Consider the following 18,782-nt stretch of genomic DNA (forward strand, 5'->3'; position numbering starts at 1 on the left):
TACCTTGTTCTGCACCCTGGTTGCCAGCGCCCTCCATCACTTCTCGCAGCACAGAGGGCCTGGAATGCTGCTGTCAACGCCCGTAGGGCCTCCACGTGTAGTGAGGTGGGAACTTCGCCTGCAGTAGGGCCTGGCCTTCAGGAGCACTCTCCGATCCCTCATTCCCTTCCCCACTCTCACCATCCTGGTAGTTCTGCTGGCAGTTGCGTGGAGGACCCTGCGACGTGGAGAGCGCCTGTAATGGTCATGGGAGGCTGCATATTTACTGCCTTACACGTTCACTGGATACCTACTGGCACTCCACCAGGCCTGTAACAGTTGCTGCCTCCACACCCTTTTCTCCTTCAACAGCATCAGACTTCACAGCCTCTCCATCATCTCCTACACCAGAAGGTACCCCTGGGGTTCTTCTTTATGGCAGCCTGGTATACAAACACATCTGCCTTGGTGTATTCCTGTTGATGAAACCATATCCGTTTCTTACATTGAACCATTTTACTGTTTCCAAAACCTTCGTGGTGATGACCTTTTTGTCCCTGCTGGCAAGTGCCACTGATGGGAGGCTGCCAGGGCCTCTGCTGCCTTCACCGTTGCCTGGTGCCGGGCGTGGTGTCAGCAGGGCTGAGGGTGGGGGCGGCAGGCTGCTACTCAGGTCTCAGCCTCACTGCTCATGGTTGCAGTGATGATGACTGGCGCCAGCTGCTGCAGCTACGGCTCCTCCCAGGTGTGATGGCGACTAGGCCGGCGGCGGTGGGGCTACTGAGGGCCTCTGGGGTCGGCTCTGTGCTCCCGCTACCGATCGAACTTCTAGTTTCTTAAGTCGTAACTTTAGGTTATCGATTTGAGACCTTTTCTCTTTTCTAATATATGCATTTAATGATATAAATTCCTTCTAAGCACTGTTTTAGCTGTACCCCCTCCCCTAATGTTGATGTGTTGTACTTTCATTCAGTTCAAAATACTTTATAACTTTCTAATTTTTCTTAAGACAACCTCTTTGACTCATGGATTATTTATAAGTGTGGTATTTATCTTCCAAGTGTTTAGAGATTTTTCTGTTATTGATTTCTAGCTTATAGTCAGAAGACATGCTTGATATGATTTCAGTTTTTAAGAATTTGTTAAAGTATGTTTTATGGCCCAGAATATGTGGTGATGCTTGGTGAATGTTCTGTTGGGTTGGAGTGTAAATATCAGTTAGATGTAGGTTGTTAAGGGTGTTGAGCTCTTCCACAGCCTTGCTGGTTGCTGTTTCCTGGTTCTGTTACTAGTGAGGAGTGTTGAATTCTCCAACTAAGCCAGCGGTGGCTTACCAGAGGAATGTACCTGTGACCTCACAGGGGCCTCCTTTGCATATGCTTTTCTGGCACCATGGACGCCCCTGCTCAGTTTCTTCTAAAACCGAGCCTCCCTCCCACCTTTCACTGTGGTCACATTGGAGAAACACTGAGCTCCCCTGCTTTCCACGACCACATGAATTCCAGTGCCACTGTCTCCTGGCACCCAAGTCTCCCTCCTGGAGCTGCCGCCTCTGTTGACTACTCTGTCAGCTCCCTTTTCACCAAGCAAAGCAGCCACCTCCAGAGGGCTCTACAGCAGGTGCCGCCAACTCGGAGCTGCTCCAGTAGCCACAGGCAGGGTGCAGGCAGCTGCTTGCTTCTCCTGAGTTCCCTGGTTTATCCAAAAAATGCCCTGAACACAGGGTTGCATGGGAAACCAGGAGCATGGCTTTCAGAAGCAGACAGGCAGCTAATCCAGCCAGGCACAAGCTCTGAGACCTGGCCACTTACTCACATCTTTGAATCTACAGGATGCAGCTGTTTTAGGATGCAGAGATAACCGACAGCCCTACCCAGGGCAGGGTGAGCTCAGGGAGCAGCTCTGATTGAGTTTCTGTGTTGAAAGCTGTTTCTCAACCATTTCCAACAGTGTTTAATTTCAGAAAAGCACGGTGGTCCTCAGGTCGGGCAGGGGCACAGGGAAGGCAGGTGGAGACCCCATCCTGGGAGGTATTGCTCTGACGTGCATGTTTTTCTCCCACACCACAGGTGGTCCCGGGATTCAAGGAAAAGGAAGGGGAGCTCTTGGTCAGGGGACCCTCTGTGTTCCGGGAATACTGGGGCAAACCAGAAGAAACAAAGAAAGCCTTCACCTCAGATGGCTGGTTTAAAACAGGTAGGGGGCAGGGCAGAGAGGGAGAGGGCAACAGAGGAGAGGGCCTGAGGGAAGGAATATCACTTGGCCACTCCAGGTTGTCACCACGCCTGGACAACCCAGAATCTTCTGTCAAGGGCAGAGACAGGGCTAGGGGGTGCACTTTGTGTCTCACATCTTCGTAGCTGCATCTCCACTCAGCGCCTCCGCCCCCTGCTGGCCTCTAAAAGGAAACTCCTGAGGCCTCAACACTCAGGAGGGCCAGCAGCCCCTGCCTGGTAGTCCTATTACCCCTCTTGGGTCAGGACGCATCCCCCCCTTTCCCAGTCACCACTGCACTGTAAGTCAGAGATCCTCCTCACCCCCTCCCACCCATCCTCTCTCTTAGCCCATCATGCTTTGTAAATCTTCCTTCACCCTATCAGGATCAAAGTCGTTCTGATGGGATGTGGTTTATTTTTGGTGTAGGTTATTCATTTCCCTATTCCCTACTAGAGTCTGCACTCTTTGTGTCACCTGCCCAAGTGAGCAAGTATAAACCTGTCACCAGAAGCTGGGGCCCCAGTGGCTGGGCAGGAAGAGGCAGCACTGCTGGAATGCGCTGGGGGGCCCCCCATGCTGCATTCTCTCACCCGGGACGGCACCCAGAGCCTGTTCTGAGGCGCCTCCAGCCCCCTGCCCTACATCCCTCCACCCTTCTGTTCCCCACCCTGTCCCCTTCTGCACCCCTATCTTTCTCACCCCCTTGGGCCCTGCAGATACTGGGAATGTTTAGGTTTGCAGCTGCATTGATTCCCTGGTGTGTGTGCTCATCTAGAATATGCATCAGAACATTGGTCTTGACGCCCAGATGGTGAGATACTGGATGGTTTCTCCTTTTCTTTTTTCTGTATATATTTCTAAAATTTTTGTGCTGACCACACACGAGTTCATAATAATCTCAAGGCAATATTTCCTAAAAGGAAAAGCCTATTTTCACATGTCAGCATATGTGGCCCCATAATCAGAAACATGCCTTGATCCCTGCTCTGCTGTGGGAGCAGAGCTCAGGAGAAAGGAAGCCGCCCGCAGATGGGATGGGATGTTGTCAGGGCTCACTGTACAAATTGACCCAAGAGAGGATGTGTTAGAAGATGGCCTTGGCCGTGGTCCTTAGCCTGGTGACCCCTATGGCATGTGCTGCCTTGGGCTGACACTTGCACATGTGTCATCTCAACAGGCTTAGGTCAGCGTGGATCTGTAGGGGATGGATTCCATGTCCACTCTCCAATCTGCCACTGTCATGGGCCTGAGGTCACCGAGTGACAGAGTGGGGAGCTGTTTGGGCCCATCGAGTGGGGGCTTGAGGGTGAAGGGGCAGATAGAAAGTCCTCTGGGAGGTATCAGGTGTCCCCCTTTCTTCCCCCATGCAGGTGGCAGTCCCATGCCCACCCTGTGATCCCACAGCCATCTATGACTTTCTTTCTCACATACTCTCAGAAGTGTATTTCCTAGCAGCTGTGGTTGGCATATCCCGTCCCCCTGGTCCCTCCACACTGGGCAGGGTTCTTAAAGGGTTTGCAGATTGGAATATGTTGGCCCCCAGAACAGAGGCCAGTGCCCCGGGAACTCTGGCAGGAGACTCTGGGGTGTCAGTCAGCAGAGGGCCCCATGGTTGGGACCCAGAAGCCCAGGTTACCTGTTTGGGGCCTCCTTGCTCTGCCTGTGACAGGATGTGGTCAGTGTATTAGCACAGCCCTTCTGGTTTACCCTGTGTAAACATTTGCATTAATACATGTCAGTCTGGTGGAAACAAATCTCTCTTTGTTAATGGCCTTCAAGTGCAGAATTTAGGAAATACTACTTTTGAACTAATTGTGCTTTTTATGCATCCCTCAGTAACCCTCTGAATGCTCCCAATTTGGAAACCTGACTTACTTTGTAGCCATCTTCTTTTATTTTAAAATTCAGATAAAAAGCTGCAGATTTTTTTTTCTTTAAAAGCACAGGAACCAAAACCCTGTGGATTTTGCCGATAGCAGGGCTGACTGAGCACTGGGGCGGCAGCAATGCAAAATGTGGGGTAGTCTGCGTTCAAACATTTTAGTCGCTGCTCCTGATGAATATTTCAGTTGAAAAGGAATAGTATGCATTAATTATTGTAAAGAGATGTCTTTAGGAGAAAATGATTTTGAAATTCAGTTTAATTTCATTGTAATGCACTGCAAACAGGAAGGGAGTATGTGTGTTTAATTGGCTCTCGGGGGTGAGGCCTGGAAGCCGCATGCCTTTGTCACAGGCCATTAGCGATACAGACTGCATAATGAGAGCGCGCAATCAGCTCACAGCTGCTGGCTCCTACGGGGAGAGCATGATATTAAATAGAAATCAGGATAAATTAAACTTAACCCTTTCCCTGGCCAGCCCCTCCTGCCATGCGAATTCTAGCAGGAACTGGAGAAGGGCCGAGTCCGGCCAGCTCCTCTCAGAAGCCAGCCGCTTCAACTCCAGCCCCTGTGGCCCTCCCTGCCCTGTGTGTACCCGCCTCCTTCCCTGCAGCCTAGTTCTGCCAGGGAGAATGTGTGGGGAGCCCCAGGGCTCCTGGCTGCCTCTCAGGGAAGAAACCAAAGGTTCCCCTCAGACACTCCCCTAACAGCTCACTTTGACTCTGAGTTCCACCTGAGCACTGTCACGCCCTCAGAGAAGCTGCTCAACAGACATGGGCTCCAGTGCCAGCCCAGTGCCAGGGGACAGGTGATTCCAGGACCCGGGCATCCCCAGGGCTTTGCATTGACCCTGCTGTCGGCGCTGAGGACATGGGGATGCGGACGTGGAGAGAACAGGATGCACCTGAGACTACAGAGAGGACACGGGACCCAGCTGAGGACACAGGGATGAGAACGTAGGACAGACATGGGGACTTGGAATGGCAATAAGGACATGGGGACAGAGCTGAGCAAACACTGTAGCTCCTACTGCCTTCTTGATGTTTTTCCCTGAGCTGTTTTGTCATTGTAAAGAGACTGATAACTGAACATGAGGAAACAAAATTGACATCTCTGATTATTTCAAAAAATATGCATCATGCACTGTTTAATGTTGGAAAGTGACAAAAAAGTGGCAAACAGTAAACTATAGTTACCTAATTTTAGATAAATACATGTGTAGAAGGTATTTAGGTAACTGGGAGAAAGAACCGTGGGAAAATCACCAGAACGTTGCCAGGGTGTCTGGTGGTATCTCTTCCCTTTTTCTTCTACAGTAAGCATGTGATATTATTATCAGAGACAAACATTAAAAGCTATTTATTTAAGAAAACAACTTACCAGTAGAACAACAGAAGAGAGAGCCTGATGTGGATTGGCTGGGCTGCCGGAGGTTTGCAGCCTCAGTGGAGCGTGGAAATCCTCTGAGGTGTCGCTATAGTTGTGAATGAGGGCTGACCATGCAGCCCAGGGAATCAATTGCTCACAGAGCCCAGTCAACCTTGAGCAAAGAGGATGGGCAGGTCACAAAAAAGAAATGCACCTGCCCAAAAATATGGAAAATGTTTCACTTCCTAATGATGAAAGAGATAAACATGGAAACAAAGATTGAATCCTTTTGACCAAGTTGACAAAGATTCTTAAAAAGCTGATGCTCAATGCTATGAGGCTGGTGCTTCCTGCATACATGTGGGATTGTGTTTCCAGAGTATTTCTAGGAATCTCTTTAAAGAAAATAGTCAGAGGTGGTCAAAAGTGGATGCATAATGATTTTGCAGAATTATTTATAATGTGAGAAATTGAGTCACTTGCTCAGTGATGGGGTACCGTATGTGTATTGTGATCCATCCACACAGCAGAGTAATATGAGACCTTAGAAACCTTGTTTTCAAGAATAATGACATGGGGGAGCCTGGTTGGTGTGTATCATATACATGGGTATGTGTGGGTGTCACATGTGGGTGTGTTTGGGTTTGTACATGCCAAGCACAGAATGCTAACTTGTTCTCACTGTATTTCATGTCTTCCTGTTTTCTCTCTTCCAGTATTTCCTCAGTAAGCTTTGTTACTCTTAGAAACACAGATAAGTAATTTTTAAATTTTACATTGACGTCGAAGCCTTCTCATGTTAAGAAGGCCTCAGAGTAGCACTCAGGAGTGATATTTGCTCTGCTCACATCTTGCCAAGGCAACTTACTCATAGCTGCTCTGAGCTCCAATACACGTCTCAGACAAGCAGTACTTTTATTTTGACCAGTGAGTCATAGGAATTAGGCAGCGTTGCAATGCAGGGACCCCAGTGTCTCATGTTAGTGAGTGTGATAGCACACATAACTGCAGGCTGTCACAGCCTTCACATCTGGCTGACCAAGAATGACCATCTCGTACATGAGCCTCACTTTTCCCCATAGGGCAGGGTCCGTGTTCCAGAGACTTTTGGTGTCTTTGGCTGTTCAGTCTGCAGCTGTCCCTGGGTTTCCCTGACTGTGCAAGGCTGAGCCCTGCTGTGCCATGCAGTCCCCTTTGTCAGTGGCACCTTTTGTGTGCAAAGGCTTTTGTTGTGGTATAGTCCTGTCTGGCAGCCATCTCTTGTGTGTGTGCTTTATTTTTTTATGTCTCTTAAAAATCCTTTGTTCCCAGTAGTCATGAAGATATTTTCCTATATTTTCTTCTGAAACTTGTCAGGCTTTGCTTTCACTAAGTTAAGTCTTCAATCAATGTGGAACTGGCTTTCGTGTGGAGTGATGCAGCAACGTCATGGCACATGTTACCCTGTACAAACCGCCCTATCCTCCGTCGTGTGTTGAGCTCTGCTGCATGTGGCTGCTCCTGGGCCTCCATGCTATTCCTTTGGCCTTTTTTTTCTTTCTTTCTCTTGCACTGACCAGACCCAGACCTCATGGCAGAGAGCAAGTGGTTTTAAGTTTTTGTGTGTCATCAAAGCTCTACATCATGGCTCAAAGATGCCATTGGTTTCATCAGTTTGGGAACAATAACCAGTCACTTAACCCCCCCACCACCACCCTCCTACTGAAGACTTGTTAGCTGTTTCTTTGATATTGATCTCCGCGTCCTAAGTGACTACTGATACAGCCAACCCGTCATCCCCGCAGCACTCTGTCGTCCGTGGTCTGTCTGCATCAGCGGTCTGCGGCGTGAGGCCCTGCACATCCTGTTCAGAGCTGATCCGTGTGGGAACCATGGCTCTTGATTTCCCAGGTCGGGAAGGACTCATTTGTTCATCTCCTATGTCCATATACCCGACTGGCTCCTCAGTGCAGGAATGGAATGCCACCCTCCGTCCTTGGAAGAACCCCCCTCCAGTCCCCTGCTGACCCCGCTGGGCTGTCATCTCCGCATCAGCACGCAGCTCCCACCTGGGCCTCCATTGTCCTCGGTCCCCTCCTCCCTCCGGGCTACACCTCCTGTTCCTGCACCCACGGCTTCCTCCTTGCCCTTCACTCCTCAGGTTGGGACCCCAGTCCCACAGAGGCCTTCTGAGAATGGACATGTGTCTGGCCCTGTCTTCATTCCGGTTGGGCTGGGTCCAGAATTCTGGGTTAGAAATCAACCCTTTATTGGTTTCTAGCTTCCACATTCACTGCCAGCTGCAGCCATGTTATTCCTGGTGCTCCACTACCTTCCCCTCTGTGGAGTCCTAGAGAATCTTCTTTGTCCCAGAGCCCTGAAGTTCAGTGGTCATGCGCTGTGGGTGCTCTGACTTGCCTCGCTTGCCAGCACTCTGGAAACCACATCCTATGGTTCTGGGAATTGTTTGGCTGCTTTTCTCCCCTCTGATGCCCAGCGACCTCTGGTGGCTGAGAGTGAGAAGGGTGGGCAGGGCGGCTGAGCCGGGGGTGCTCACAGGCCCACCACCTCCTCATGCCTGGCCATACAGCACCCTCCGTCCCTAGAGAACGAGCCGCTGCCATGCTGCGAGACTGGGCTCCACCTGCTTCTCACTGTCAGTCCATCCGTCCTTCGCTCCTGCACCTCCCGCCGGGGGCCTCAGCCCGTGCCTGTGGTGTGGATCAGCGCCCTGCTGCTTTCTCCACGCCCTCACAGGGTCAACGTTTTTAGGTCTGTGTCATTCTTGACCACTAGTTCATCTGCTTTCTAGCTTCCTATTATTTAAAACCTGATCTCCTTTCCTGTTCTCCCTGTTTAAAGCTTTGTGCCTTAAAAAAGTTACTGTTGATTTTGTTTCAAGAGGAAAAGGACTTGTGTTCGCCCTGCCATTTTTCCCTGGCAGTTTTCAGGTGAGGTTTATGCTCTGGGAGTTGTTGTGTCTTCATTTCCTTCTGGTATCTTCTTGGCCTTTGTCCCCCAGGAGTGGGTCAAGACAGCCTCTGCCAAGGTCTATGCATGGCAATGGCTCCTCTGTTGAGACTGTGTTTGGCTTCCATGTGCCAAGCCCCCCTGAGGATGGGGCTGTAGCTCCAAAGCACACAGGGAGGGTCCTCACCCTCATTGATGCTCATCCAGCAACTCTGCACCGAGAAATCAGAAATAGCAAACCCCACAGAGAGCAGACAGAACTAGCAGGGAGGCCTCTTCAGATACTGGTGTCCAGAAGCCTCTCTGAGATACCAGCAGCCAGGGGGAGGTGGGGCACAGGTCTCCAAAGGGAACTGCATGCACAAAGCAGGAAGGGATGTGGTATGGTTTGGTGCAGAGCTGGAGGAAGGCTGTGCACTGGAGAATTCTGCCCCAGAGTCTCCCCGCAGCTTCGTGAAAGGCCAGGAGCCTGCAGGGCCCCTTGGGCACATCATGAATTTGGGATTTCTTCTGTGGGCCTTGGGAGGCCTTCCCCTCTATGGGTAGAAAGGAATTCTGAAGCCACCAGGGAGACAAGAATTCCAGTGTAGAACAGCAGCTGTGTGGTGGTGGCCACCTTGAACGCCAACGCGTGTCTTCCTGACTGTCATGGCCCACTGCATGGGTGCACACACTCCTGGTGAGGTACCGACACCCCCAAGGCCAGGTGAGTCCCAGGTGTCCCCGGAACCTCCTGAGGTGGGTGTGAGGCTGGGCTGACCACCCATCAGTGGGCTTTTGTGGAAAGACAAGTCTCTTGAGCCTTCTGCTGTAGGAATTCAGGCACAGCCTATTACTGATGGGTGGCTGCCACATTCTCTGACCCAGAGCCTGGTCTCAAGAAGGACACAGAGCTGGCACTGGCATCCTTCCCAGTCAGCTGCATTGGGCCTCAGGTCTGCCCTCAGCATGACTCAGTGGAACATGCAACTCTAGTGCACTTGCTGGTCAAATGGTGACCCTACCTGGTTTGCACTCACACATGCACATGCACGTGCACATGCCTCCATGGGGGCGTCAGCCCTTCAGTGAGGGAAGAGTTGACTCAGCTGCTGCACAGCCCTGGCTCCTACAATGCTGTGAACATGCCAGGGCTGCAGGGCCTGACAGTGCACCAAGCAGGTCAGAGGGATGCAGGGAGAGCTGGACTCTCCCTCAAGACAAGCAGGGGGTGTTCCCAGAAATGACAGAGCATTGCACCTGAGGAAGTGTCCCAGCCTGATCAGGAGCATCTAATTAGCATCCTGATAGGCAATTTCCCACATTTGTGGCACTTGGTTCTCAGTCATAAACTTGGTTAATACAAATTCTTCCCCTAAAAAATTATTGCCTAATTATAATGTGCTGCAGATGCTGCAAGTGACTTGCAGAGGGGTGGGGGCACTCTCCTAGAGTTTAGGGAGGGAAATTTCTCCATGAACCAAGAGCAATTTCTTAAAACTTTTTATTTTGAAATACTTATATATTCACAGGAGGTCACAAGTAATGTGCAGAGAGGTCTTTGTATCTTCTCCCAGTTTCCCCAGGTGACAGTGTCCCGAGTAACTGGCTCATCACCAAAGCCAGTTCCCAGGCTCATTCAGGTCCCACTGCTCCACACCTACTATTGTGTGCCCAGGCAGGTGTGAATTCAGCTCCCTGCCCTCATCACGTGAGGGTCCATGTAGGTACCACTGCGCCAATAAGACTGTTTCTGTCACCACAAGGCTGCCTCTAGCTGCAGCTTTGTGGCGTCAAGCCTGTTCCCCTTTGCCCATGGTCCCTAATCCCTTGCCACCACCATTCCTTGTCCTTTAGGGACATCACAGAAATAGAGTTATATATATCACCTGTGAAGATTGGCCTTTGACCTCAGCACAGTCCCCTGGAGTTCCACATCCCTGGATCCAGCCTCCACATTCCATGGCCAACCTCCTGGGGACACAGCTGCTCAGGAGGTCTTATCCAAGGTACCTGTAGTCCGTGCTGTGAAGCAGGCCTAAGCTGTCCAGTGCTCAGGACCTCTGCCCACAACAGGGCCCTTATTTGCATCCAACCAGGCTTGACCCACAGTTCACCAGAGGCAGGACTGGATGTTGGCCACAGACCTGCTGGCCAGCTGGTCTCCAGGGTGAGGTGGGTGCAGCCAGCAGTGGTGGTTACCCACCCTCTGCAGGGCCTGGGCTTTCTCAGCCTCTCAGGGCTTGCACTATTGCTGGAGACAATCTCAGAGGAAAGGCTGAGTTTCCTGTGCTACTGTGTGAGGGCTCCCAGTGTCCACAGTCCTCTACAGGCGTCTGGCAGGCCAGGGCCTGGCAGGCACTGTCATTGCTCCATGTGGTTCTTCCAGAATGAACACCAGGGTACCATTTGACCTCACACCCTTTCACCCGGCAGGTCTGCCCTTTCTCATGGTGTTGCTGCAGAGTTCTTCTGGGAGTACAATCTTGCTGCATCAAAGCTACATGCTTCCTTTTCTTCTTAAGCCTCTGCCCCAGGGATCTTTGGGGGTTTGGAGGCTTGATTTGTTCCTTAACTCTTTCCCTACTGGACACTGAAGTAGGGAAAGAGTTAAGTGCCCAATGTGGGTGCTTTCAGGTCCACAATGGGAGCTGAGGGAGACGCACCTTGTCCTGCCCCACTGTGCACATTGCTCTGTAGCGCCTGTTGGGGAGACGGGGTGGCCCTGTAGGTGCAGCGAGTGGGCACAGCACTCAGCAGTCTTACTGTGTAAATAATGGTGTTGTGGGGCTGCCCTGTAAATAGATGGCACCCACCCTTGCAGGCTTGCTTCTGTGCTGCATCAGACCCCCTCATTCCCTCAAACACCAAGGACCCCTTTATCTGAAACCATTTCTGTCAGCACCACTGAGCACACGTGTTACCTATAGGCAAGCCTCACTTTGGAGGAAGACTGCCTGTGGGTCAGAGACTGGAGCTCTGCAGAGGAAATGCTCTTTGTCGGGATTTAGCACCTGTTTCAGGCAGTGTCCAAGGAAACTGTTGATGGGTTTTCAGGGTCCCCATTTTTCAGAACCTCAAGCAGGGCCTCGCTTCTCAATTCTTAGCATGCCCCCCAGGTGCATTGCCTGATCATCCTGCCCCCCTAGTCCAATCACGGGGGTCCCCTGGAGAGTAGAGTGATTCTAAATTGGCATCCAGTGGACCCTTCTCTCCATAGACCCTCCATTATCACCCTCGTCCCCCCTACTCTCTCCAGTTGCCCTCACCCCTGAGAAGGAGGGTACCCAACTGGCCCCTCCCACCTTCCTGGAGCCTGGCCACACCTCTCCCTCCCTCCAGGGCCCCCTCAAAGCCAGAATTGCTCAAGAGTCCTCTCCTCCACTCTCTGCAGCCCTCTATCCCATAATAGCACCTCTTTTGGTGATGGTCTCATGCCCAGAGCATTTCTGAAAGCAGTGGCAGTCTCTGTCCTTGTCTTCTAGGATCCTCCCAAATGTTCCCCTCAGTGAACCTTTGCCCCACAGACCTCTGGTAGGTTCCCTGGCCTCTGGCCTCTGCTTCTCCCACGGTGAGTGGTCAGCATGGATGGTTGGGAGGAAGTTCTGGGAGCTTTGGGCTTGGTGGCCCTCACACCTGTCTGTCATTCATTGGCCACAGCCACTCCCAAAGGACCCTGAGGCTGTCTGTGCAGCTTTCCTAGCAGCTAAGAGACCCAGCCGACTTCCAGGAGGGTCCTTGTGAGACAGGCTTTCTCAGAACTGTTTCTGTTCTTCTTGCTCAGTGTTTTCCCTGGATAACCACCTTTGCCCCATTCAGGTTTCATGCCCATCCCTGCAATGCCCCCACTCATGTCTCTGCCCATCCCTGTAATGCCCCCACCCAGCTCTCCCTGTGCCCTCAGTGCACCCCACCCATGAGATGTGCCAAAGAGCACAGACTCCTTCCTCCTTCCTCTGTTGGTCTTACTCAGTCCTGTCCTACTCTCAGGTGACCTCTCTCTGCCTGCTGTCCCACTCACCCTGTCTCCCACCTGGGCATGGCTATAACCACAAGCAGGCCCCAGTCACCACACTGCCCAGCAGTTTCCACAGCGCAGCAGGAAGGAGCTTTCAGATGCAAATGCTGTCCCTTTAGCCTGTGCCAGACCTTCCCATGGCCTCCAAGGCTCTAGGTAAAGACAGCTATTGGGCACATGCAGCGTTGTCCACTCCGCCACCCTCTAGGCGGCTCACAGCCTCGCTCCTGCTCCCACAGGGCTTTGCACCACATGCTGACACACACTGGGCCTCAGCCCCACCCTTGCCCTCCAGGCCACACTCCAGGAGGCCAGGCTGCCTTGGCTTTGCATTTGGCCAGCCAGCAAATGCTGCCAGAGTTCACTTCCTGGGAAAACAGAGCACAGCTCCTCACCTGGTGGGGGTGTCCTGGGGCTTCTGTAACCTCTCACCACTAACTAGGGGCTTCAAACAACAGAAAACTATTCCCTCCCAGTTCTGTAAACCAGAGGTCTGAAATTCAGGTGTTGCAGGGCTGCGCTCCCTCGGAAGGTTCTAGGGGAGGACCCCTTCTGCCTCTCAGCTCCTGAGGGCTCTGGGTGTTCTTGGCTTATTGCTATATCACTCCAACCTCTGCCTCCATCCTTCCACAGCTGCCTTTTTCTGTGTGTGCCGCATCTCCCTCTCCCTCCCTCTTTTAAGGACATGTGTGATTACACTTGAGGCCCACTGGGCAATCCAGCATGACTTGGACTGCCTGCCATCCTGTGTTGTTCTGACTGACAATGATCTGAATAAGTGACCAGGGCACTCCTGAGTGTGCACCCAGCCTTACTTGGCATGTAAATCCCCAAACCTCTCCATGATACAACTTCCATATATCTCTAGCACCATCCCCACCATTTCAGTGCCTTCTCTCGAAGGAGATCCTAGTCCTTGCTGCTGTTCATCAGGCTGGTGACAGGAGACAGGTGCTAGAGGAAGTTGCAATCCACCGTGAGCTGGAGTGCAGGAAGGGGACACCTGGAGGTGCCAGAGAAGTGGTGTCTGAATAGGGCTGAAGTGAGGAGAGGCAGCAGATGGAAAACTAGAATATTGTAGGTGGGGAGGCATCCTTGTGCCCCAGGCATGAGGGGACATGGTCAGGGGCTGTAGAGTGGCCTGTGTGGGTGCAGCTGTAGGGGGCTCTCACCCTGGCTTAAGCTGCATTAACACAGAGCAGGGCTGAGAGCAGCTCAAAGAGGGTGCAGGTGACACCAACAGAGGCCCCAAAGCCACGATGGCCAATGGCCATGGTATGGGCAAGGGGGTGAGGAGGAGGGTGTCTCCAGCAAGACTAGGGACAGAGGCAGAGCCCAGGGCAGACAGTGACACCTTGCTCTGCTGGGTCCCTGGGCTAGTGGAGGGCAGCGGGATCAGGTCAGGATATGGTGGTCTGGCCTGTGGCCATGTTCTGCATTTTAGTGATGGGCAGCTGGCAGTCAGGAAACTGGTGGAAGACCGTGCAGCTGTCCAGTGTGCAGAGCCAGGCTGCACAGCAGGAATGCGAGAGAGGTTACGTAGACCTGATGGACTCAGAACAGGCTGCGTCCACTCTAGTCCCTGCAGCCCACTCCTGTCACTTCAGGCCTGCACCCTCAGGCTGTCCCAGCCCCACAGCGCAGCTTTCGAAAGCCCCTCATTTCTTATGCTGCCTGTCAGCGCAGGAGAGAACCACCACAATCGCCGCCCTGTGCTCTTGGAGCCTGGCCTTCCTGCTGCACTATAAATAAGCCAGCAGCCCGTCCACGCACACCCATCCGTCTTGTTTAATAGACTGGAGAGCGCCCCACACCGCGGCAGGTCTCAAGGAGTGGCGAAGTGATGGATGGCTCCTTCCTGTGTCGGACGCGTGATGTATAATGAAATATTTATGATTTATTTCAGCTAATAACCCGGCGTGAAGTGCAGGATGTGAGAGCAGGAGGGTGAGACAGCACTCCTTGTAAAGGGTGGGTTGGGGGTGTCCCCAGGTGCACACACCACACATGCACACACATGTATACACTGACACATGTGTGCGCTCACAAAGCCTTCCTTACCGCACCCTCGATGCCCCAGGCTGGAGTGCAGACCTCCAGCTCCTTGTCCTCTGTCCCACCCCCTCTCATGCTAGGTGCTGTCTGAGAACGGACTGCTGGATCCTTAGCTGGGGAGGGGGTGACACCCAAGAGAAGCAAAATCCCTTTCCTCCTGTCAGAGACCCATGTGGCACCACGTGTGGCCCAGGAGCACCCCACCAGGAAAGGGGCCACGGTGATACCAGCCCTACCAGGGCCCTGCTGTGGCTAGAACCCAACTGTGGACATTGGGAGGCAGCCGATTCTCTTGTTTCCTCTCTGTTTTCATGGTCCTGAGAGAGCAGGCAGGGCACTGGGCAGTGATAGCTCAGGGCCCCAGCCATCACTCCTGCATAAGGACACAGCCAGAGGGGCTCTTCTGGTGTCAGCATCACAGATTGAGGTACCAGCCATTAAACTTTGTGCTTGCTCCCTTGTCCCAAAATCACCCCACATGTGGCCAGCGTGTCAGTGGCATTAACGCTCACAGGCACCCACCGCTCACCACCCATGCACACATGATCTCTGTGCCTGTCCCTGCAGGCACAGGGACTGGAACATGGTGGCCACGGCCCCTGCACACCCCCTGGTGACCAGAGCCCCTTTCCTCAGGCGACACAGCCTTGTTCAAGGATGGCAACTACTGGATCCGGGGGCGCACATCGGTGGACATCATCAAGAGCGGTGGCTACAAGGTCAGCGCCCTGGAGGTGGAGCGACTGCTGCTGGCTCACCCCAGCATCAAGGGTGAGTGGCTGCAGTGCTGCTGTTTCAGCACAGCTATATGCGTCCAGACTCCAGAGCAGGCCCGATGTGTTTCCTCTGTGATTATAGATGAAGCTGGACCAGGTTACCCAACCTTGACGTACCGCACAGTGGGGCTTTGTCCACCCCACACCACAGTTAGGGTCTGCACCCCACACCACAATTGCTTCCAGGCCTGAGGGGAATGCTGGCTGCTCCATTTAGCCCATGAGCAAGGGAGTGGTGGTGTCCCCATCCTCAAAAGTGACAGCATGTGCAGGTTGGCCATTGGCCAAGCATCCTGGGCTGGACCAGAGGGTGTGGCTAGAGGTGCTAGTCCAGGAAGTGTGGGCTCCACCCAGACCTCGTCCTGACCTGGGGTCACAAGCTGTGAAGACCCTGGAGATGGCAGAGGTGCCCCCGCCATTTCACCAGGGCTGTCCCGGGTGGCCTGTCCATGGGAGCCCATAGGCCTGGGGGGCAGAATGTTCTCATTGTTTCATTGTCCTCAGCCCTCTTATCAGCAACTGGCCCCAAGGGCAGTGCAAGGGGAAGGCAAGAATGGTTAGCAGGCCGGCTCCCACCCTGAGCCCCCACAGAGGCACGCTGGGGAGCCGTCCTCATCAGTCCCCAGCAGGACCCTGTACTCCCTAAGGCTGCTGGGCAGCTGTTTCCCAGGACTTGCTCCAGCCCCCCCCCCCCAATCCCTGGCATTTCCTGTGCATTCTTGGCTACTCTGTAGCCTGCATTGGTCACTTGGTGTTTAAGATACCCCACTCTGTCCACAGATGTGGCTGTGATAGGTGTTCCAGACATGACGTGGGGCCAGCGGGTTACTGCAGTGGTGACACTTGAAGAGGGACACTCACTGTCACACAAGGAGCTCAAAGAGTGGGCCAGGTAAGGGCTGGGCAGGCAGGGGCCGGCAGCACTCGTGGGGTCGGAAGAAGAAACTCTCCCACCTCAGAGGAATGGGTGGGCAGGGGGGTGGACTGTCCCATGGCCTGGAGGAGACACGGGAGGGGGTCTTGGGCCTTTCTATCATCCATCTTGGGGGAGGCCCTGGAAGGTCAGGCAATGTGGTACTTACGTGAGGCTGCCCCGACAGAGGGCTCCAGGGAGGCTCTGTAATGACGGCAGAAGCAGATGCAAAACCCGTTCATGCCCATCACCAAGTGCCATGAACCCTTACAGGGAAATAGGAGCCCCCACTCCCAGCCATAGGACTCAGATCTGAGGCCAGAGGAAGGTTCTGAGGTGGCAGACACATGTGCTCCTGGACAGGGTCCCCTGTGGGGAGTAAGTTCTCGCCCTGGTTTAGGAGGAGTCCTATCAGGGAAACGTTTGGTTAACCTGTAGCCGAGATCTAGAGCATCAGCAGGGCGCTGGGGTGAGCCAGCTCTGAGTACCTTCCTGCACCTCTCCCTCCTCAGCCAAAGTGCCTGTCCTTCCACTGTGCTCTAACCACAGGGCTGAGCAAGGGGCATTTTCCTGTGCCCCTTGGGTGCTCACTGCCCACCCAAGGCCAGAACTCCCCCCTCTCCCTGTGAGGGGAGCCAGCCTCCCCACAGCAGTGTGGTCCCTTTCCCTCCCTCACCCTGCATCTTGGCTGGTTTGCCTTCACCTAACCCTAAAGCCTCCCAGTAGCCTTTCTGCTATCTGCTCTGGTCCTGGTGGTTTCTCTGTCCCAAGGCCCACAGGCCCCTCCCCTGTGCCCACAGTGCCCAGCAGTCAGTCCCAGGCCCAGCCTGAGCCCCCGACCCATCCTTGTCAAAGGCCAGACAGGACAGGACAGAAAAGGACAGGGAGGAGGGTCCTTGCGAGCTCAGAGAGGAGGCAGCTAGTAATCACTCCTGAGCTCTTTATCTTAAATCCAAGAATTTCCTCCTTTCTATCCACTCTCCCCTCACCCCCCTCCACCCCAGCTTGCCTCCTTCTTGGTGCTAGAGATATTTTTGGCTTGTCCAACATGATTTCACAAACAGTAGGAATCCTTGTTTCATCAGGGGCAGCACAGCTGGGCAATTAGATCCCCTGGGATTTGCAGAAGCAGTTGGAGCACTGAGTTTAACAAAGGAGAGGAGGCTGCTTTGGTTAAACAATTACTCTGTTAACAATTACGTGTGTGTGTGTGTACGTGTGTGTGTGTGTACACATGTGTGTGCGCACATGTGTCCATGTGTATATATGTGTGTACATGTATGTATGCTGTCCTGAGAGCTCCCAGAGAGTTTCATGTCCAAGTCTACAGTCTCACATTAACCATGGACTGTTCTTAGGCAGGCGTCTCTATATCTCTAAAATTCAGCTCAGGCTTCTGGCCCAGCCCCCAGCAGGGTCCTGCACAGATGGTCATAGCTTGTGACCGTGAGTGTGAGAAGACCCTGAAGCAGGCGCTGTGTGTAGAGGATTTGGGGGTGCTCTGGGAGATGCTCCTAGGAGGAGAGGACTGGGTGGAGCAGTTGGCTAGCTGTCGTGTGTCTCCATGAGGACTGTCTCATACTGAGGCTGGCATCTGGGCCTTTGTGTCCTCAAATTGGGCCGTCACTGGGTGGTAACACAGGCTGCCCACCCTATGGAGGGAGAAGAGGGTCTTCCTTTCTGAGCTGCCCTCTGAGTCCCCTGTGTGCTTGCACTTCGACTCTTTTGGGCACTGACTTTTTAGTGAGGCTGCTGTTTCTTTCTATGTCATGTTCACTACCATTTGGGGTCTTTAAAAAAACTTTTTTAAATAACGTTTTCTCTTTTGCTGCAATTTTTTTCATTTCTGAAGATTCTGCTCCCCAAGTAAAGGACTGTCTTTCTCCCTCACGCTGCACTTTTAGCAGAAGTCACAGGGAAGCTGGCAGCCCCAACTCAGGCAGTGTGTCTCCTCGAGGAAATGAGCGTGGCTGCAGAGCTGAGTAACACCACCATGTGTGCAGGGTCTCGGACACAGACAGCCTACCACCCTTCCATCCCCCCAAAACTGCCAAGTTGAAATGGGCCACATTGACTTACACACCCAGGAAGAATCCTCAGTGTCAGTGTCTGATCAGACCATGATGACTAGTGAGTGGGTGGTGGCTAAAGTCCTGTCCCAGCTGTGCCCCACCAGCCCTCCTCTAAGGAGATGTGTTTGGGAGGCATTAGGTAATATCTCCATTGTCCATGTGGATTTTTTCACAGGGAAACTTGCTCTTAACAAACAACTCAGCTTTGCTGAGGTCCTGTGTGAGATTTCACTTTGCCTTGAAGCAGTTCTAAGAGCTTCCTATTAGATGAATTGCTAAGCTGGGACCCCTAGAGGAAAACAGGCCCAGCTCACAGACTCTGAGACAGACTCTGTCCTGCAATGCAGGTCTCCACAAAGGGACCACTGTTCTTGGAAATGGCAGGGTCTGCAGATTTTAAACCTGTGTTCTTCACAAAGCTGTTAGGTCATTTTTTACTTTTATACTTTCTGTTTCCTCTTTTAGTGGTTGCTAAGTCAGGGTTTATAATGTGCATCTTTGACTTACCACAGTCTCCCTCCCATGACAGCAGCCTCTTCATGCACAGACAACTTGTGTGCTATTGTTGCTATG

General features: G+C 52.9%; 1 protein-coding gene across 3 annotated transcripts in view; it reads left to right on the forward strand.

The window, feature by feature from the left end:
- ACSF3 (acyl-CoA synthetase family member 3) overlaps nt 1-18,782 on the forward strand; it is a 67,310-nt gene that overhangs the window by 46,346 nt on the left and 2,182 nt on the right. For all 3 annotated transcript variants that reach the window (XM_081119976.1, XM_081119977.1, XM_081119978.1), the window contains 3 exons: nt 2,049-2,175; nt 15,085-15,219; nt 16,005-16,116. In XM_081119976.1, coding sequence (XP_080976102.1) covers nt 2,049-2,175; nt 15,085-15,219; nt 16,005-16,116 — 374 coding nt within the window. The remainder of the gene's footprint in view (nt 1-2,048; nt 2,176-15,084; nt 15,220-16,004; nt 16,117-18,782) is intronic.

This window comes from Miniopterus schreibersii (assembly GCF_964146895.1).
Source record: "Miniopterus schreibersii genome assembly, chromosome: 18".
NCBI classification, from domain to species: domain Eukaryota; kingdom Metazoa; phylum Chordata; class Mammalia; order Chiroptera; family Miniopteridae; genus Miniopterus; species Miniopterus schreibersii.